The 19,275-nt window shown below is 38.4% G+C and overlaps 1 protein-coding gene across 1 annotated transcript in view; it reads left to right on the forward strand.

The window, feature by feature from the left end:
* The first annotated feature begins 9,007 nt into the window (after window positions 1-9,007).
* Window positions 9,008-19,275, forward strand: part of NOX3 (NADPH oxidase 3) — a 39,722-nt gene continuing 29,454 nt past the window's right edge. The window contains exons 1-4 of the mRNA XM_015620710.2: window positions 9,008-9,052; window positions 9,716-9,811; window positions 10,014-10,124; window positions 11,891-11,975. Coding sequence (XP_015476196.1) covers window positions 9,008-9,052; window positions 9,716-9,811; window positions 10,014-10,124; window positions 11,891-11,975 — 337 coding nt within the window. The remainder of the gene's footprint in view (window positions 9,053-9,715; window positions 9,812-10,013; window positions 10,125-11,890; window positions 11,976-19,275) is intronic.

The following is a 19,275-nucleotide window of genomic DNA, read 5'->3' on the forward strand; positions in this document are numbered from 1 at the left end:
AAATTACATTTATTGCCTACTGTCCATGCAGATTCAGTTTTCAGTGTACTGTCATTTGTAGGTTTAATTCATATGTGTAGGACACTTCATGTTCCCCAGTAATCATCCCATGATGTCTTTAAGGTCTGGAAAACATAGCTAGATCAGTTTACTCCTGATTTATATTCTCAAGGCTGTCACCACAACAAGGTCTAGGATATGGTTCATTTATTTGTCAACTGAAAGCTGACATTCTTGAACACTGTTCCTGGGGAACAGGTGAAAAATATTTAGAACTGAGTGTGTGCAGAAGTTTTTCAAAGGATGGTATTATCTTCAGCCCTGATCTTTGTGGCCACCTTCACTACTGTTATCAATTTTTCTATGTAATTTTTGACTACTGGTTCTGGTGCATTTTCCTCTACTGATTTTGCCAATGCTGCAAGCCATGCCATATTCCTACTCCTGCTCAGGACTCCCACAACCATTTAGCCATTGTCTCACCCACTGTAATAGCAATTCAAAATGAGTCAGCTTTCTGCTCAAAACCATGAGCATTTCTGAAGTCGCTGCATGCCAGGAAACAAAGCTTCACACTGTGCCTACGATTTTATTCTTACATATATAAACAGATATTCAGAGTGCATTTTGTTTGAGATGGCCCAGGCTGCAGGAGCCTGGATGGAACAGCATGTGAATGTGTCCTGGCATTTCCTCTCCAGGTTGGGCAGGGGATGGACATGCTCCCTACAGATCCTGTCCCAGGGGAAGTTCCCATTCTCCAAAGCCAGTACCAGCCATAATGTCAGGACATGGATGCTGGAGGCGGTCTCACAAGCTATGGTAACAGTTTCCCATTAAAAAAGTATTAATAATACATGGGCTGAAAAATTTCTAGAAGAAAAATAATAAATGTAACAATAAATCTCTTGTCATCTTCCTTTTTGTTGCTTGCTGCCATTCTCTCAAGTGTTCTATCTAATTACATTAAAAAAGTTTGGGTCTAGTGATTACCAGATATTACCATTTTCTTTACTGTAATAAAAACTGAGAGTGGAGTTTTAGTGTCTTATATGGAGAATGTTTCAGCTTTTTTCAAAACAACATACAAATAGCACAAATCTTATGAACTGATTTTGAGCCACAACCTGTTCATAGTTGCTATGACTCTTTGACAAGACACTTAATCTCCCCTTCTGATTTTTCTTTTAATAATAACAACTCATCTTTATCTTACAGAGTTTGATATTAAGACTAAATAGAAATATTTGAATAGAACTTTTAGCATGGCAAGAGCCACCAGAAAATGAGTGTATGTTTTGAATGAAAAGTACATTATATAAAAATTATTATAGAATTTTAAAATTTTATAATACAGTACAAAATTTATAAAAATATAAAAAGTATAAAAGTATAAAAATGTTACAATAAAGTACATATAATTCAAATACAATGAAGTAAAGACTGAAGTAAATAGAACATTTGAACTGAACTATTGTTAAAACAATTTAAAAATTTGTTCACAAAAGCTGATTTGAACTTCCCTCAAGGTTATATTTCTATGAAATACATTATAAAAACGTTGCTCAACTTTTAAATTAATAGCAGTGTACTTATAGTCCTTTAAGTGTCTTTTAGTTTCTTTATTCTCAAACCATAGGCAGTTGTTAGAACCTTTATAAGATCTGAAATGAGCAATATCTGAATATAAACCAACTTTAATCTCTTCTGGTTTAAAGCATTATGTTGGGAAAGCTTTCAAAGAAATTGAATTCATTAGCTTAAGTTGTAACTACAATATAAACAGGCATACATTAAATACTATAATCACCACATCCTTGCCATTATCTTTATGCTCATACTTAGAATAAGGCAAATTTACAGTTCCACAGAAATTGCAGGTATCTCAAAGCCTTGAAGAACTTGCAGTGTTAATCTAAATTTGGAGCAAAATGATGCAAGGGCTGACTTCCTGGAATCCTGGCGGTGGGTGATGCCCGTGGAGAGCAGGAGTGGGGGGACCAGGGCAGGGTGGCCAGGGCAGTGGGGTGATGCTGTGGAGGTGCTGCATCTGCAGGGACACTGCTGGTCACTGGCTGCCCGGAGGAGATGGGAGCTGACATTTTTGTGTTGCTCTCTCAATAAAGCATGGCAGGGCGCCAGCCTGTGTATGTTGTGGGTAGGAGGAAGAAAACCCCACCCCAACACCCAAAGGAGAAGGGAGGTGAAAAAAGAGCCTGAGGTGGTCTGCTGCTTCCTTTTCCATACTTAGTCTTACACCCCTACTGATTAGGAATTACTCCATTTCAGGTGCAAATGAATGAAATCAGGGTCTTATTAGAAGGAACCACTCACAATTTAAATGCAAGGACCAAATAATGAGATGATTTAAACACTTGCAGCCACTAAGGCTTTTATCCTAAAACTTCATTCATTCCTTTTTCCACAGCAAGTTAAATCAAATGTGCCACAAATTGCAAGGCTTCTTACCTACTTTGCCCATTGGCATGAGATATTGAAGAAGTCTGGAACAGGACTAATTACTCTTAGTTGCAAAAACTGCTTTTAGAACAGATTTAGGATAAGGAAGAAATATGTGGGGAGAAAGTGTTGAAAGAAGAAAGGAACAATTGGAAACCTTGGCTTGCAAGAGCCCTATTGCTTAAAGTACAAAAATACTTTTCAAATATGTCATCTTCCCTTTTTGTCTTCATTATTTCTTCACCTCTTCTTCATGTATTCAATCCTCATTGCTCATCCCTGCCTATGCCTCTTCACAGCTTCTTCCCTCAACAGAGAGATACTTTATAGACAGTGCCACTGGCTTATTTGAATTTCAGGTAATAGAAGCAAATAACATTTTAGTGGCAGAGAAATAAGTCCAGAACACTTACAGCTTATGCCTTTATATATTGCTATACTTCAGTGTTAAAAATGATGGGCTGTAATTACTTTAAAATACAATTTCCACTTTGAACATCCTAGAAAAATGCTTTCAACTAGGTGAACTCTTAGCTCTTGACCTCGGTTCTGTGCACACTTGTGAACAGCCATCTGGAAAGGTTGTACGTATTATTACTCTTCCTGCATGTGCATATGATTACTGACACCAAGGAGTACATAGGAGTGACCTTTTAATGCTCCTATGCTGGGCAAACTGTATTTCATTTTTAATTTAATATGAAATAGGGTTTAATAATAATCTCAGAATGAATTTAGGAAAGAATATAAAGTCTAAATGAGGAGAAATCATTCACTGAAAACCATTCAGATAACATACTGTTTTATCAACTCTGGTAATTTTACTACTATGCAAATAAGGAATTTGCATGATTATGTATTTTTTTAAAAAATATTTTTAGCATACAGTCATAAAAACATACCTATACACAAGTCTATATATTAATTTATTAATATAATAAAGTTGAAGACTTTATTCGTGCCATTGCTATTCATTTTAAGGGAATATGAAGTCTCTTAAATACCTATGTGTCCTTCTTACTATTTTTGGTGTGTCCAGTGAAAGATTAAACACTGCATCAACCAAAAATACTATAAAATATTCCACTGAAAACACTCAATCTAGCACTCCAAAACATATCCTCCTCATAAGAACGGGCTGCTAATGAGATCACAAAGTTCTGAATTAGAGCCAGAAATAAAATCAGACTAATCTAATAACTTCTTCATGAAAATTTTAACAAAAGACAAATTAATTTAGTTAAATTAAATATGCACATAGTCTAGGGTAAGAAGCTTCAGAACGCTCCCTTCCCTTTGTTCTGGTAAACTAAATGGAAAGTTCAGATGTCCAAAGCGTCTGACATTGGAAGGGACCACTGGAAATCTCCCTGCTCAGCCTCCATTCTCAGAGTTCAGAGCTGGGTCCTCTACACCTCTACACCAGGTTGCTTGGGGCTGTGTTCAGATGGGTTTTGAGTATCTCCAAGGAGGGCAACTCCATAACCTCTCTAAGCAATCTGTGCCAGTTACCATCACAGCAAGAGTTTCCTGATGTTCAGACAAAACCTCCTGTGTTCCAGTTTGAGCCCATTGCCTCTGATCCTGAACATTGCCGGGAAAAGTCTGCCTTCATTCTGTTTGAACCCTCCCATCAGGTATTTATACACATTAACAAGATCCCCCTGAGTCAGCTGTTCTTTCTCCAGGCTGAGCAGTTTCTCAGCTTTTCCCCTCATGAAGGATGCTCCAGGCCTTTAATATCTTTGTGGCCCTGGGTGGACTCATTCCAGTAAGTACACATCTTTCACACACTGGGCAGCCCAGCTCCTTGCAAAGTCATGCTGACTGTTCCCATCTTGTCTCAAGATGGTTTCCAGGCAGATTTGGTCTATCTTCTTCCTCAGGACTGGGCTGAGGCTGACCATTTCAGGTTCCCCAGATGATCTTTCTTGCCCTTCTTGAAGACAGAAGTGACGCCTGCTCTCTTCCAGCCCTCAGGAGCTCACCCAGTGGCTTTGACCTTTCAGAGATGATTGAGACTGTTCTCACAGTGACACCAGCCAGGTCAGCACTCTTGAGTGTGTTCTATTAGGTTCTAAAGACTTGCATATGCCCAGCTGGTTCAAATGTTCCCTAACCTACTTCTCCTTCACCAAAAGTATACCTTTTATATTCTAAACTTTCCATCTTGCCTCAGGGGCCTGGAATAATTGAAAGTCAGTTTTACAAGTAAAAACAAAAGTGAAAAAGGATCTGATCTCCTTGGTTTTTCCATGTCCTTTGTCACTAGGTCTCGTCCTTAATCTGAAGAGCACTAGAGAGCATGGAGAGCATTAGATATGTGCTGTAGTATTAAGGAATTGGTTGTGCACTGATGTGGAATCTGAGTAACCTTTTTATGCCCATAAGGAATCTCTTTCAATAATTTCTCCATTGTGTTGGTGATGCCCTGGCTCTGGGGGAGATGAATTACGAATGTTACTCATCCCTTTTTCCTCCTGCTCCTTGTTCTTCCCTTTTCTCCACTCATCCTCAAAATGTTTTCCACAGTTTGCTGCCTACAAAATAGCTAAGAGGAAAATTCTTCTGAGTAACCTGTGGACATATCTATTTGTACGAGATTTCAGCTGCTTTGAAGGATTGTTTCCTTTTATTAAGGTGTAAAACAGCTCTTGTGGGAAAACTAGAATTTTGCACATGTAATTAGGAAGGTATGATACTTTATTTTTGGAGATGCGGAGCCAAGAGCTGGGAGATTTTCTCACTTACTGAAACAAATAGCTTTTGAACATCTGAAATTGCTCCTGAATATATTTTGATTACAGTGTGAGCATGGCAATAAAAGAGTCCCTTGAGAGAGAAAATATCTGGATTCAAATATTAATATTATTTGGCTGGGAACTGGTTATCTCCCAAGACAGAGCTGTTAGGTTTCTCATTGATAAACATTTCTATTGGCTCGAGGAAAGAGCCAGAGTCTGCAAACTGGGTGCTGAGCCCTGTTTTAGGCAGAAACAATAGTTGTTCCCACACTGTGACAAACAAAACAAAATAGTTTTGAACAACAAAATAGTTGTTCCCAGTGACAAAATCCCTTTTAGCCTCCAAGATGATTTTGGATTTTGATCCCAGAACTTCTGCATTTTTCAATGCTATTGACTCCTGCTCCAGGCTCTGCAGGCATCCCTGGCATACACTGTGATTCCAGATCCTGGCACTGCCCATCAGTTGAGACATCCCTAAGACCAGTATCAGATCTGCTAACAGAGGGACAGGAACTGTTTAATTGCACTGGCTCATGGAGTTCTCATGGAGAGGAGGTGTATCTACAAACAGAACTCTTTTCTTCTTCTTTTTAATGGGGTTTTGAAACTTTGTTCTGCTTTTCTGGATAGAAACAGAAGATCTTAATTTTGTGTCTTGCGAAAAATGACTGTTTGTCAATATAGTCAACACTTGCTATACCCTTGCTAATTCTGCCAGCTGCATCACAAGTGTTTTGGTAACTGCATTTTTTGTTGATGCTCAAGCCCATGTTTAGGGCCAAGATTTTTAATATTTTATGAAAAAATAAATACACTGTTACTGACAGAAAGCTGTAAATGGGAAGACAGATGCCCTTGAAGTCTCAGTAATGTCCCCCAAACTGCACACTTTCTATTTTTTACTTCCATTTTAGAACAATCTGATGATTTTTGAGTCTTTGGCACTGACAAGGCTGGAATTACATTAGTCTTTTAGAGCTTTGGGGACTTTATGAATGTTCTCAAACTGCAAAACAGTTCCCCCATCCATAATGTGGCTGTAGTTCATAAAAGAAAAAAAAAATCCATTTACATTAATGAGGCAGTTAAATATAAAAAATAAAGCCCCACTATGAGAAAATCTCTAAAAATTATATAGCTGTTTTTTAATGCTACTAGTTACTCAGCCACTGTTTATAGAAATTCAGTGTTCTTTTGTAAAGCTAGAATCAGAACACTACAAAATAACCAAGGATGAACCTTGGCCTCTGTTCCCTCAAAGTTGTCTTCATAGGGAAAAACAAACAAACCCCCCGCACACAAAAAATAAAAAAAAAAGAGAAAGGGCTCGAGCTGTAATTAAGTTCAACAGGTTCTCTATTCACAAAAATGAATGGTTTATCCAATATATTGCTCATCTTCCTCATCCATCAGAGACAAATCTACCTTCTGCTTCTTGAATATTTTTGGGAAATATTAAGCCAAGATAATGTAAACATTAGAGAACACAGCAGTGCCACCACTTTCCAGAGTCTAATACAAAGCATATTCTCTGATACAGTAAGCAATTAAATGGCTTCAGCTGGTCTGCAAACTTACAGCACTCTGGCTCTCAGGATCACTTGTTTACCTATACCCATCTCTGTACGTAGCACAGTGAAGCTTATAAAGTTAATCCAGGTTACTAACAGACATAAAGTCAAGCACACAGGAAAACTATGAAAGGGCTAGGGCAGAGTTCAGAGCCAACTGAAATGATTTTGCCTTTGAGAAACAAGGCAGGTATGTCTAATAGTAAAAACAGGATAGCCTAGCAAAATGAAATATGCATTGGTATGTGTATGCAGTCTCATGCTAATAATTAGTCTTGCAAAGGGTAAGCACTGTTCAAAGTACTTTGAAAAAATTACTAACAACCTCAGATAGAGGCTGCTGTCAAACAGAACAGAACTAACTGTGATTGAGGTCTGTAGCAGTAATTGATACAAACATTGACATTAATGCTGAGATACTTACATGGAAGAATTCAGCACCTCGTAAACCTCTTTCCATGCAAAAACTGACCTTTTAAGCTAATGACAGAATTGCTGGTCTCATGCATAGGAACTCAGCATGGTCAGTAGTGCTTTCTACCCAACTGCTCAAATGAACCCCTTTTAATCCTTCTGTATGTCCTTTTTTAGGACAGTTGTAGCTCATGATAATGATAAAACAATAACAAAATGGAATACCATTACATCTTTAATCAATAAAATGTCCTTTCTTGAGTCTCGTCTGAATAGTTTGTGCTAGGAGTTGGCAGAGAGAACTGCAAATCAGTATAATAAAATGATGTTTACCGGTTCCTTTGTACAAAATGAAGCAATAAAGAGCTTTTCTGTTAACTTTATGTTTTTATTGATAGATGCCATACTCGAGACCACACACATTACTATTATATATGAGAAAAAGCATAGCTGTTCCAACAGACAAAAGTTAAAGTGCAGTTGATTCATTGGCTCCTTTAAGAGGACTGGCATCTGGACCACATGCACTTCAAAGTCAAATGCTGTACTGAGATGTGCTGCTTTGAAGTACAGCTGCTGATCCAGACAAATTTTGGAGCCTACACCAGCATATGAATCTGCTGTACTCTGAAAAAAAATCTATTTCAGATGCCAGTTTTAACTCAGTTTAGAAAATTGCTGTCTGGATCGGCTGAACTTCAAAGCCGAACATCGCAGTGCTGCATTTCCCTTTGAAGTACAGCTAATCCAGATAGTGGATTTTCTCTCCCTCCTTTTTTTTTTTTTTTTTTAAGTAGTTAAAATTGGCATCTGACCTTACTAGTATTTCTCCTTACCATCTGCACATTCTTTTCCCTTCTCCCTTATTTCCTCATCTTTTGACCTCTGAAAAACACAGCAAGACTCACTATCATGTTAGCCCCTGCACTACCAAAGCAACTATAAAGGGGGCTGTTGTGGGGACAGCCTGTATCAAGTTTCATAATGGACAGTGGCCAATTACTGCACATGGCTTGTCATAAAGTTTGTTAAATAATACTTAATTTTACCACACAATAAAAATAAAGCTCAAAGCAAATCCCTTGTAAATATTCGCATTCAAAGCATTTGTAACAACATTCTCACGGTTCCGCTAACTCATATTAACGGCCATTAGCACCGGTTTAAAAAGTAGCTGAGCTTGATAGCATTTCAACTTCCAGAAATTTTCAGTAATTTCGCCACAGAAAGGTCTCCTTCACAGGCAATTCAGGAAAGCCTTAAGGAAATGGTTTTACCAGAGAAAGAACGAGATAACTACAGGCAGAATTTGCACAGCTTCTGGCAAGGGGAGCCAAGGGTAAAGGCAGTGCCCTCACCAGGACACATTCCCTTATAGTGTACACAGCAGGGATGCTGCTGTTTGCTACTGAATTAAAAGACAAATCATAAAGAAGTGTTGCACCCAGTTCAAAAGACAAAAAATAAAGGCAAAAAACCCCACCCAAATACATGTTAGTACAAGAGGACAATTTAATGACAGAATTTAATGACAGCATCTCTCATTTGCTGAGAAATAACTCTGGAGAAAAAATGGACTGGACAATGACCAGCATTTTTTAACACAGATCAGGAGACATGTCACTCAGGTGATCTGTTCTTGTCAGGCAGTCTTTAATTAGAAAATTCCTAGAGGGAACTCATGCTCCCACTAGGTGCTTATTAAAAACTAAAGACAAAAGGAGTTGGTAGAAAAGCCCAAGGAATGGGCAGAGAACTCAGGTTACACTGAAAGGCAAGAGTCAGCTGCTGCTAGCATAGGGAGAGACACTCAGGATGGCATACTGGATTTTGAATGAAAAACTCTCAGTGCTGTTATTAGTGAGTATTTTTAGCATTAAAAAACCTAATTGGATATATATAAATATTTTAAGCTTGTTTAAAAGACATTTTATGGTTTGCTTACAGTAATACTCCCAAGCTTAATGTAAAACTGGCTATAAAATATTCAGCAGCCTTTTTATAACTAGTCTTAAAAACAATTTAGAGTCTTAGTGTTTTTAATTATTTTTAAGTCAATGTACTTTAGTCGTCAGATAAAGGGAGCTGGGGTTTGCAATTCTAATTGAAATTATATTCTGATTTATTTTCAAACTATTTGGTGAACTGTGTATGGGGAGCAGAGAAAGGAATTTCCTTAGCTCTTAATTCTCTCAGTTTCTGTGGTTTTTTAATTTTAGCATTCATTTCCTTTTTAGAGACCAGGTTAAGACCCGTGCTTGAAAGTGAGTTTACCATGACACAGTAAACATCATTTATATCCTTTACTGGGCATCTGGAGATAGGACTGTAAACCTGAATTTGCCAAAATATAGCCTCATTCCAGCAGGCATTTTTGATTTCTATCATCTGTGATCAAGAAGTGCATCGCACACTGATTTTGGAACATCTCTCAGATTCTCTTAAAACTATAACCATAACCAGTTTTATATACATTTAAAAATACTGCAAATATCACTAATTCATAGCCTCTCTGCTTTGTAGCTGCTGTGGCTGGGACTGAACTTCTATTTGTTTATTGATACCTTCCACTGGTATGAAGATGACAATGCTTACATTTATACACGGATTATGCTGGGAGTAAGTATGAGTTTGATTGTTAAAGGGCTTCACAAGAAGAATGCATTTCTAGTCTGATTTTATTTACATCCTTCATAAAACTTTTGATGCTTCAACAGTAATTTTCCCATATAAGAGTATTATATTAATATAGTATTTTCTTTCTTTTGCTCTTCCTATACCAAGCTTGTAATTTAATTTCTTTATGCTGTTCTATGTACAGTCAACCCTGGCTTGGGCAAGAGCTTCTGCATCGTGCCTTAATTTTAACTGCATGCTAATCCTGTTACCAGTCTGTAGAAACCTTATTTCATTCTTAAGAGGAGCAAGCATTGTAAGTACTATTTCTCAAATAACCATATTATCCTCTCTTTTTTATTTCTGTAGTTCAGCAGTATTATCCATATCAAACATTTTCCAAGGAATTTTAATTTTTGATAGAGAAGCCTGTACACTATTGCCTAGTTATTACCATTTAAATTGTCAGTATTCATGACTGAAGAGAAACAAATGACTTGTTTAACACAGTGCTCTAAATGCAACACTGATTTTGGCAGCTGCTGCATAGCATGGTGTCATGAAGAGAAAAGTGAGAAGCTACAAAAAAAGGACATAATAATGCCATTTGGCCAAATGGAGAAAATTCATATCCATCATGTGTATTCTCTGTAGCTGCAAAGTGAAAATTGGAGAAATAAAATGTTCAGATAGATAAAAATGTTCTATGGATAGTTATGAACATGTTTAAACACTTCTGTCTGAGTGGCTGCTATACAGGTCTTCATTTGTGGTAAATGCATTTTTGTAACAGAGGCGTTCACATTAACCTTGGAATCAGCACAGGAAGTACTTAAAGCTTTAGCTCTATTAGCTATAACTTCAACTTGCACTGAATTATTGTAGTCAGAGCAATCCCAATGCCACATCTTTGGGTAAAAAAAAAAAATCACTGATCACTTCATGACTCCAGGAAAAACAGGAATTTAGAAATGGTAAGATACAGTTATTTTATAATAAGCTGGTTCTTATTTCAATTCTGCCATTTTTCTTTCCATGATTGTTAGGCTCAGATGTTAAGCATTATTTAGGCTGGGAACCAATTTATGTAATTGTTTGAGTTCAGGAGCTGAACATTTACAAAAAAAAAATAAATAGAAAAGGTGTCCTGACCTTCTGAATCACTTTGTGAATTAGCACAGAATATATGCATGCCCACTTAGATGTTAAGAACTCAGGGAATTGGAGCTCTTCTCACAGATAATATTTTGCTCTTCTGGACAATATTCTGCTCCCAAGGAGCTTGATACAGCGCAACAAGACTTCTCCAGCATGGCCAGCACCCGGCTGGATCCAGTGCCTCTCCAAGGAGGTGCTGGGCATTGACATCGCACCCCGTGGTTCTCCACATTTTTGGAAGACTTATTAGCTGGCAAACAACATGGATACACGCCAGGATCTTTGGCATGGTGCCATGCCAGGTCGTGTGAGCAATCCAGACACCCACACCACCACTCAGAGGCTGAATTCTGTCGGTGAGTGCTGTCTGGGTCACAGCAGAGCGTGTTAGTTTTGGCTCAGTGCAGCCAGCCCCAGGCTGGCTCTGCGCAGGGGCACCCAGCTGGCTGCCAGCACACCACTGCCAAGCCCTTCCAATAATGGCAGCACGGCTCAGTAACACATCAGCATGCAGCCACCTGAGGTCTAGACAGCCTCACCCTCCTGGGGTGTGCATTTCCTGAAAGCAGAGAAAATGTTTTCATTGCACGCTGGCTTTGCCAGCGCTTCAGCGCTGCTGTGCTAAGCTCACAAAGCAGTGGTGGCCCAGCCTGGTGTCCTTATACCAGCAAATGAGTTAATGTCAGCTCAGATAAACCACTCACAAATCACAGTTAAGTGTAGCAGAGCTTTATCAAACCCTTTTTTGAGCTTCAGAAACCCTGGAGTGCCACTGAGGAAAGTTACCTGAGTCCTAAAACTAACGCAAAACTTCCACTGAATTCCTTCAGCGTTCCATTTTCAAATGTACTGAACTCTTCTCCAAAATGTGAGTTGTAAACACCAATAGGAATGATATAAAACAAGTTCTGCTTTTTCACCAAGTGCTGTGGAGGAGCACTGAGGAGACAACTTGACAAAAACATCACATTTCACAAGATGGTTGCCTATGGAATAGCGTTAAATGCAAGTAAGCTTTTTTGGTTTTATTTTCTTCTTCTTTGCCTTGGAACTGCTTTGAATTTCACAGTGATTCTGCCTAATGCTGTAATCCCCTCAGCTCTGAGATGTGATATTTTAGTGCAATCATTTGTTGACTGCAGCTTTAAATGTGTGTAGGAGTCCCATCTGATTAACCATTTGTAATCTTTTTTGCTTGAGAAGAGTTTGACTGTTAAGGAAATAAACTTTCAATCTGAATAGTAAACACCAGTTGTCACTTAGTTAATCTGACCAGCTTGTGTGCTCTTAAAATTTAGTGCAAATAACTTTCATTGAATCCCTGGGGATGTCTGGGGAGATGACGTAGCATTTCTGTCTGATTCTGTAAGGAAATGATGCTTAAGAGTCACACCACACATCTGCCCACCAATACATCTTCACTAATTTTTCAACCAGGTAATAAATTTAATCTGAATTTGAGAGAGCCAGGTGTCTCAAAAACAATGGATTTCTAGATATTTATTTGGAGTAGGTGACTGATCCAGAAACTAACAGCCCCCTTGAAGGAAAAACAGCAACTTGAGATCAAAATTTATCTATTCTGTTGGTCCTAGTGACTTATGGAGCTGTTCGTTCATGTGGCTGGGAAAAAGACATGGCACCTTCCTGTTCTCTAAGTACTTTTACTACTCTAAGTAGTAAAAGGACCTGGACAAGACTGAAGTTTGTAGGAATTCAGAGGACCTGAGAGGAACAGGAGATAGCTTGAGGAAAAAGGGATGTACAGGGAGGAATGAACAAAATCCAGTGTGAAGAAGGACATGAGCACACAGAGATGGAGAGGTATCTGAGATTACATGATAGATAGATAGATAGATAGATAGATAGATAGATAGATAGATAGATAGATAGATAGATAGACAGACAGATGGATAGTTCTCTTAGAAAATGGGAAGGAGACAGAGGAATTAACCAGGACTATTTGCAAGCATGAGACATTGCAGGGTAACTGTTCTACCCCCAGGCTGTCAGAGCAGATTCTGGTCCCAGTATCTTTTCCAGACTGCGTGAGGGAGCTGCTTTTGCGTGTACAGGCTGTTAATGTCCTCATGCAGCGAGACAAGAATGCAAAGTCAGGATTGCCTACAGGAACCAATAGCTAAAGTTTGTCTCCTGTATGTCATGCTAAAGAATTCAGAGGGGAAGGCTACAGGATGCAAACATTCATCTTACAGTGTATTATGATGAATTACTTATCTGTCATGTCCACTCATTCATCAGAGTTCAGTTTTGCCACAGAACAGGTTCCTACAGAGTGCAACATTGCTTCTTTAATTAATAAATCAACCCAGGAATATAAATTAACCAACTTTACTTGGTGTATAATAAGTCATGTTCCAAAAAGAAACCAAAACTGCACAGTCAAATCTTTTGTGGTTTTGGTTTTTACATTAATATTAAAATGTTTGCTAGTGCATTAATGTGGACAGTCTGTGAAGTGCAAGTCTATCAGAAGAGTGATTACTTTAAAGGTTTCATGAATTTCAAGGAAAAGGACACACAAGCCAATGTGAAATGACAGAAAGTATGATCATATAATTCTTATTTAAATCACTCTCTAGGGAGAAATCAGGGGTTCATTTTTGGGTTGTTATTTAGGTTGGTTGATTTTGTTTTCTAAAATATAAAATGGAAAAATAGTTGATATTTGAGAAAGAAAACACAACACCGGGAAGTCTAATAAACAAAGCGTGACAACCTATGAATTCCTGCTTCCTTAACAGTCAAGTGAGAAACATTTATCATATTTGGAAAAACACTACATCACTGTATAGTCAGACTTGCGTAAAGAATGGCCAGAAACTCAATTGCCTGAAATTCAATTTAAAGTTCATAGCAAAATAAAATCTACAGAACATATTGTGACAGAAAAGCAACATTTCAGAGTGATAGCCACAAGTACACTGAGTCCTTTTTAATAAAATCTAACAGTGCTAAAATGATGTGTAAATAGATGCCATTTTCCTCTCAACTGACACATTATTTATCCTAGTACTACCTATAATGCCTTTTATTACACAAAACCACAGTCAACTCCTGTTAGTCTATTGCAATTTAGTAATTGTTAGTTAAATGGATGCTCACCCTTGTATGATCAATAGACTAAATCTGGCAGCAAGAAGTTAAACCAATTTGAAGATCAGATCAGTAAGCTTAGCCTCACAATATAAAATTCTAAACTCCTTTATTATTAAAGTAACATGTATTCATCTTGGCTTGCCAGGTGGTGTTATTCCAGCATATTTATTTAATAGTGTGCTAAAAATAGTCAGTAGAACATTAGTATTGTCTGGCTTCTAACAGGCAGCTAGCTCAGCTGAGGTGTGCCTGGCCTTGGAAAAAGTACATCTGTACCTTTAATTTTTCATCAGCTCTAATACAAATTCAAAAGCAAGCTTTAATTGGTCAGGTCATAAAGGGATATAATTAGAGACTAGTAGAAGAGGGAAGTTGGAGGAAAGAGAGAGAGTAAACAATGCTATCTATAATCAAGGGCATCATTGAAAATTCAGTAAAGGGAATTCTGCTTAGTTGGGCTTCCTGCGTTCTGCATGCCTGTCTGTGATAAGAGCTGTCTGGGAGTTATTCAGCCACTAATAAATCTTCCTTATAGACCCGTAACTCTGCTAGAATAAAATCAGAGTTTCATGCACTCTCAGTTTGATCAGTGCAAATAATTCTTGGATTTGTAATGGAAAAGAGACTATTTAGTTGAGACACAGTGGCCTGAAACATAAAGACACTACAAGAGATAGCAATAATATTTTCTACAAAACCTGCTTCTTACTTTACTGGTTTTACCCTCTCAAGAAAGCACATTCATACATTTTCTGAAGTGGGGAGTGTTGGGGGGATTTTTTTTTTTTTTTTACTTTAATATGCTTGGCTTATCTTAAAGATGAAACTACTTGAATTGCTTTGGTGTTTGCAGAAAGGTCATATAGATATTTTGCTTCATCAATCTTTGAATTATGATATTAATAAAGTTTAAGCAAGTAAGGGAAACTAGGGAAAGAACAGCAAGGTTGTTTGGAGTTAGGCTGCTTGAAATGGTGATTCCTGCTCCTTAAAAGTCCCAGCAATATGTTCTTCTTTAAAAACATGCAAAGTGCAGAAGGAAGTATGGTGATGCCAGGTGTGCTTGGCTTCTGACAAGCACTAAAAAAATCTATGGCTAAAAATACTAGGAAACCTTTCCATTTTCAACCACTTTTTGGTAAACTATGTGAGTGGCTTTGGTGACCTGAGTCACAATTTTGTGTAAGCAATTAAATTTTCAGGGAAGCAGATGCTTATCTTCAAAATAAGTTTAGCTGATACCTGAGTTTTCTACTTCCAAAAATCACAACAAATCACACTTCCATTAAACATTTTGTTTTGTTTTTTTCAGTCAGATTGTTTAAATCCAGACTTAGAGCAAGTACTAGGAAGGAAACAATTTCAAATTGAACATCATGTGCTTCCAGCTAAGATAAAAGTGGTCCAAGTCATGTTCTTTGATGTTTATAACCATTCTGAAAAACAAAATACAATGCAAGCACATGTGTGGTCACTGTTTTAATTCTTATGTAACCTGTGCCTTTTTGGTCCACAAGACATTATGAAGTTGAATTAGGGGTTCTGAATAACTAGGAATGGCACAAGACAGTGGGTGGAAAAAAGAATCCCAGCCTTGGTCAGGGGCAGAATTCCCCATGGCTGGGTTATCTGCCTGCAAAGTTCTATTTGTTGTGGGCTGAAAGGCCAGGATTTGACCCTTTGGCTTTATCATTATTGGCTGGTTAATCAAAATGTTTAACTGCTAGCAGCAAGATCCAATTTGATTATTATCCTGTACAGGCATGCAGAAAAAGTAAAATCTTGTCCTCAGATAAACACATGAAATTTCTGTTTAGTTCAATGAGAGCTGTGCATGCTTCACTGAAGGCACAATTGGCTGAATAAGAGTAGCTAAATTGACCATACTTTCAAGATAATTTAATTATATCTCTTTGTATTTAAGGATATGTACAGTAAACACCATGATCTAATAGCAATCCTTTTCCTCCCTCTCTCCTCCCAATAAAGCTTTTTATTTGATCTCAGAGGTGGACTAGATAGAACATCTTAGGGTCAAATACAAATTAATGTATGTTAAGTGCTTCAGAGGTTCCAGATGTCATTAAAAACAACAAAAATCCTTCAGTCTTCATGAACTGTTATAAAAAGAACTTTGTTTAAGATTGGGTGATTTATTCCATATGTTATTTCTGCACATGCAGACTGAGGAAAAAATTGAACCAAAAATTCTGAGACATAGTTCCTTAAACTTTGCCCTTGTGGTTAACTCAGATAAGTGGTGCAGAGGAAAGAACTACCAACTGTGGTAAGCTGAGATTTCAGAAATCTGCATATTAATTTTGGAATTGCTTAGTAAATTCTATGCACTGCAGATGCAAAAGCCTTCAGAAAATGTAGTTTAGGGCTGTAAAATATTTTAGTTAACGGCAGTGTGTTCAGCCAGACCTTTTATTCTGCTACAACTATTATACATTAAATGAACCACACTGAAAATGGAATTAGGTCTCAGAGGAATTAATCTAATAACACTCCAGGCAATAGAGAAGACCATGGGAGACTCAGGTAAACCAACATATTCAGTACAACGTTAGCTTGAATGTAATGTTTTTCAATGTATCATTACGCTCTGTAAATTAACAACTACCACAGCATAGCTTGCAGAAAAGAAAAACAACAGCTACCCTCCTGTTCATTCTGGAAGTCTTCTACACTTGTAATATCCTCTACCTGTCAGATGACAGCTGGAGAGAATGTCACCCAGAAGGGAAGGTGTGGTAGATCTCAAAGAAGAAGGTATGATGATGTTTCCATTGACAGAAACACGGGGGAGCAGAGCAATGTGCAAATGGAAAAGTCAGTGTCCTCTGATAGCCTGCAGAAAAATCTTACTAGGCTAGGTTGTCAGAAGTGGAGCTCTTCTTCCAGGGGAAAGTTGCAATATGAGTACTCCTCATCAACTATAGTCCCAAGACCTTCTTGGAAAACTATATCCATGCAACCCATTTTTTTTCTGTCCAAGACTAGAAATACTCTGTTAGGGAATGTGGACCTCTGTCTGTTGGAGAAAACTAGCACCTCATTTAACTCTCAACACTCAGCATTTACCAGATAGCATTATATATCCTGTCACTGCTGCCATGACTAGAACTTGTGCAAATCATGTAGAATCCTGCACTTTAGGGAAAGCGTAAGATTTTGTAGGTTTCTAAACAGCAGAAATGTCTTCATTTTCTGTGAATATTTTATAGTCTGCAGTACCACTTCAAACAAATCTATTGTTTTTAAGGTGAAAGGGAGAAAGTGTTTTTTGCTATGAACACAGATTCAAACCTCCACAATTAGTCAATGTCACAATTCTAAATGAGCAAAGATATCCAAAACCTGCAGCTGACAGACTGCAAGCAAGCTCTGGTAAAACACCACTATGGATCCTAACTGAATGAAGCTCTCTTGGTCCCTAGGCTATGGGGACTATCATGCCAGAGTTATAAAAAGCATCCTGTAGGTATAGAGGGCAAGAGGCCCACATCACAGTAATGCCAAAATAGTAGGTGCCAAAATAAAACTGCTTAGTAGAAGTCCACTTAGAGACTCATTGTCAGGGTTTTCCATCCTTTGAAAGTTTTCTTTCTTCTTTCCTCCTTCCCTTAGCCCATACCAGGCAATGTGCAGCGTGTAACTCCACGACTTACTGAAGATGGCAATCTGTTACCCCACACTCCTGTGCTACGAGTGAGCTCTTTCAGATGTCAGAAAAATCAGGTCCTCATTGAGCAGTGACTTGGTTCCATTCCAGCTGGATCAGATGACATCCTTACCAGACCAACACATCTGCTCTGAAAGAAGCCCCTTGTAGGAACATTTCCCCCCTTCCCACTCAGCACTTAAATGTGCTGTTACACTTAAATACATAAACAGTGTTTATATACTGCTAATACATCAGTGGTGCACTGGGGAACAGATTGCCACAGCCCCCACACAGCTGCCACCTAAACCATGCAGCTCAGAGCTTCTTGGACTCTTGGGTTTTGACGGTCTAAATCCACACATCCCATTCACTGCTTGTGGTCCGGTGTCACCTCACTTCCAGTGTCCCAGCACTGCCGGGCTGCTGGGAGCACACTGTCATGCACAGGCTCCAGGAAGCATCTCTCACCTGATGCTGGCAAAGTTGTTTCACATGCAGCACCAAATCCACAACAACACGTGCAGGACATGCAAGGCCACTGTACCATCAGTACCCTCTGATGCTCACAATCATGTCATGCACACCGTTTCACAAAATGACCAACCTTCGGCTGAAAGCTGCTTAGATTGCTTGATCCCATTACCCCATTTATAGAAAGGTTATTTTAGAGTCTCATTCCTTTGATGGCTTGAATCTGTCTTCTAATTTCCAGGCTCATTTTATCTCTCTGCAGTTCATACCCATTTGGATTCAGTCTCCATCCTGCTGAAGCTATTCCGGCTTGTATAAATAATTTATTATTTGCTGGGCCAAAGATTCAGGAGAAATGAGAGGTTGATTTTGCAGTTTGGGTGCTCAGGATATTCACTTGGGATGCCTATGTCAATAAATATTGGATTATTTTTATTAAGGGCTTCATCAGGAGACAGCTCAAAAGAGAATAACCAGTCAACCCAGTGACTAGGACATGTGATTTGGTTTAAAGCCTTACTTTAAATTTAGTGTAAAAAGGATTTTAAAATACATCTTTCATCTCCCAGTGAATTTCTAAGCATGAGGCAATGAGGTGAAGCAGGTGTCAAGGAGTGGAGGGGGGAGTCCCTAAGTTAACATTACATTTTGAGTGAACAATCAACCAACCACAGCACATCTACTGATCTAGAAGGATCACCTCAGAAGTACAGAGTGAAAATAGCCTCACTCCAGCTTGGACACAAGGGATAACCTGCTGTTGGGGGGGAATGTTTCACCTTCTTGCACTGCCTGCTTTAACTATGTCCCTGGCCGGCATCCTACTTTAACTCTTGTTCCCATGGACACAGCTGTCCTCCGGAGCTGAAGAGGAGCTGGACTTTTTATCATGTGGAGTGAGGGAGCCCACTAAGGGGGTAGGCACATAAAAGACCAGCAATTATGCATTTAATCCTGTGTTTACATCTATGATTAAACAGTGACTTGTATAGTAAGACATTACTTTCATCTACATAGTCACAATTAAAAAGAAAGGGGAGAAAAAGAT

This window comes from Parus major, chromosome 3 (genome assembly GCF_001522545.3).
Source record: "Parus major isolate Abel chromosome 3, Parus_major1.1, whole genome shotgun sequence".
Lineage (NCBI taxonomy): Eukaryota > Metazoa > Chordata > Aves > Passeriformes > Paridae > Parus > Parus major.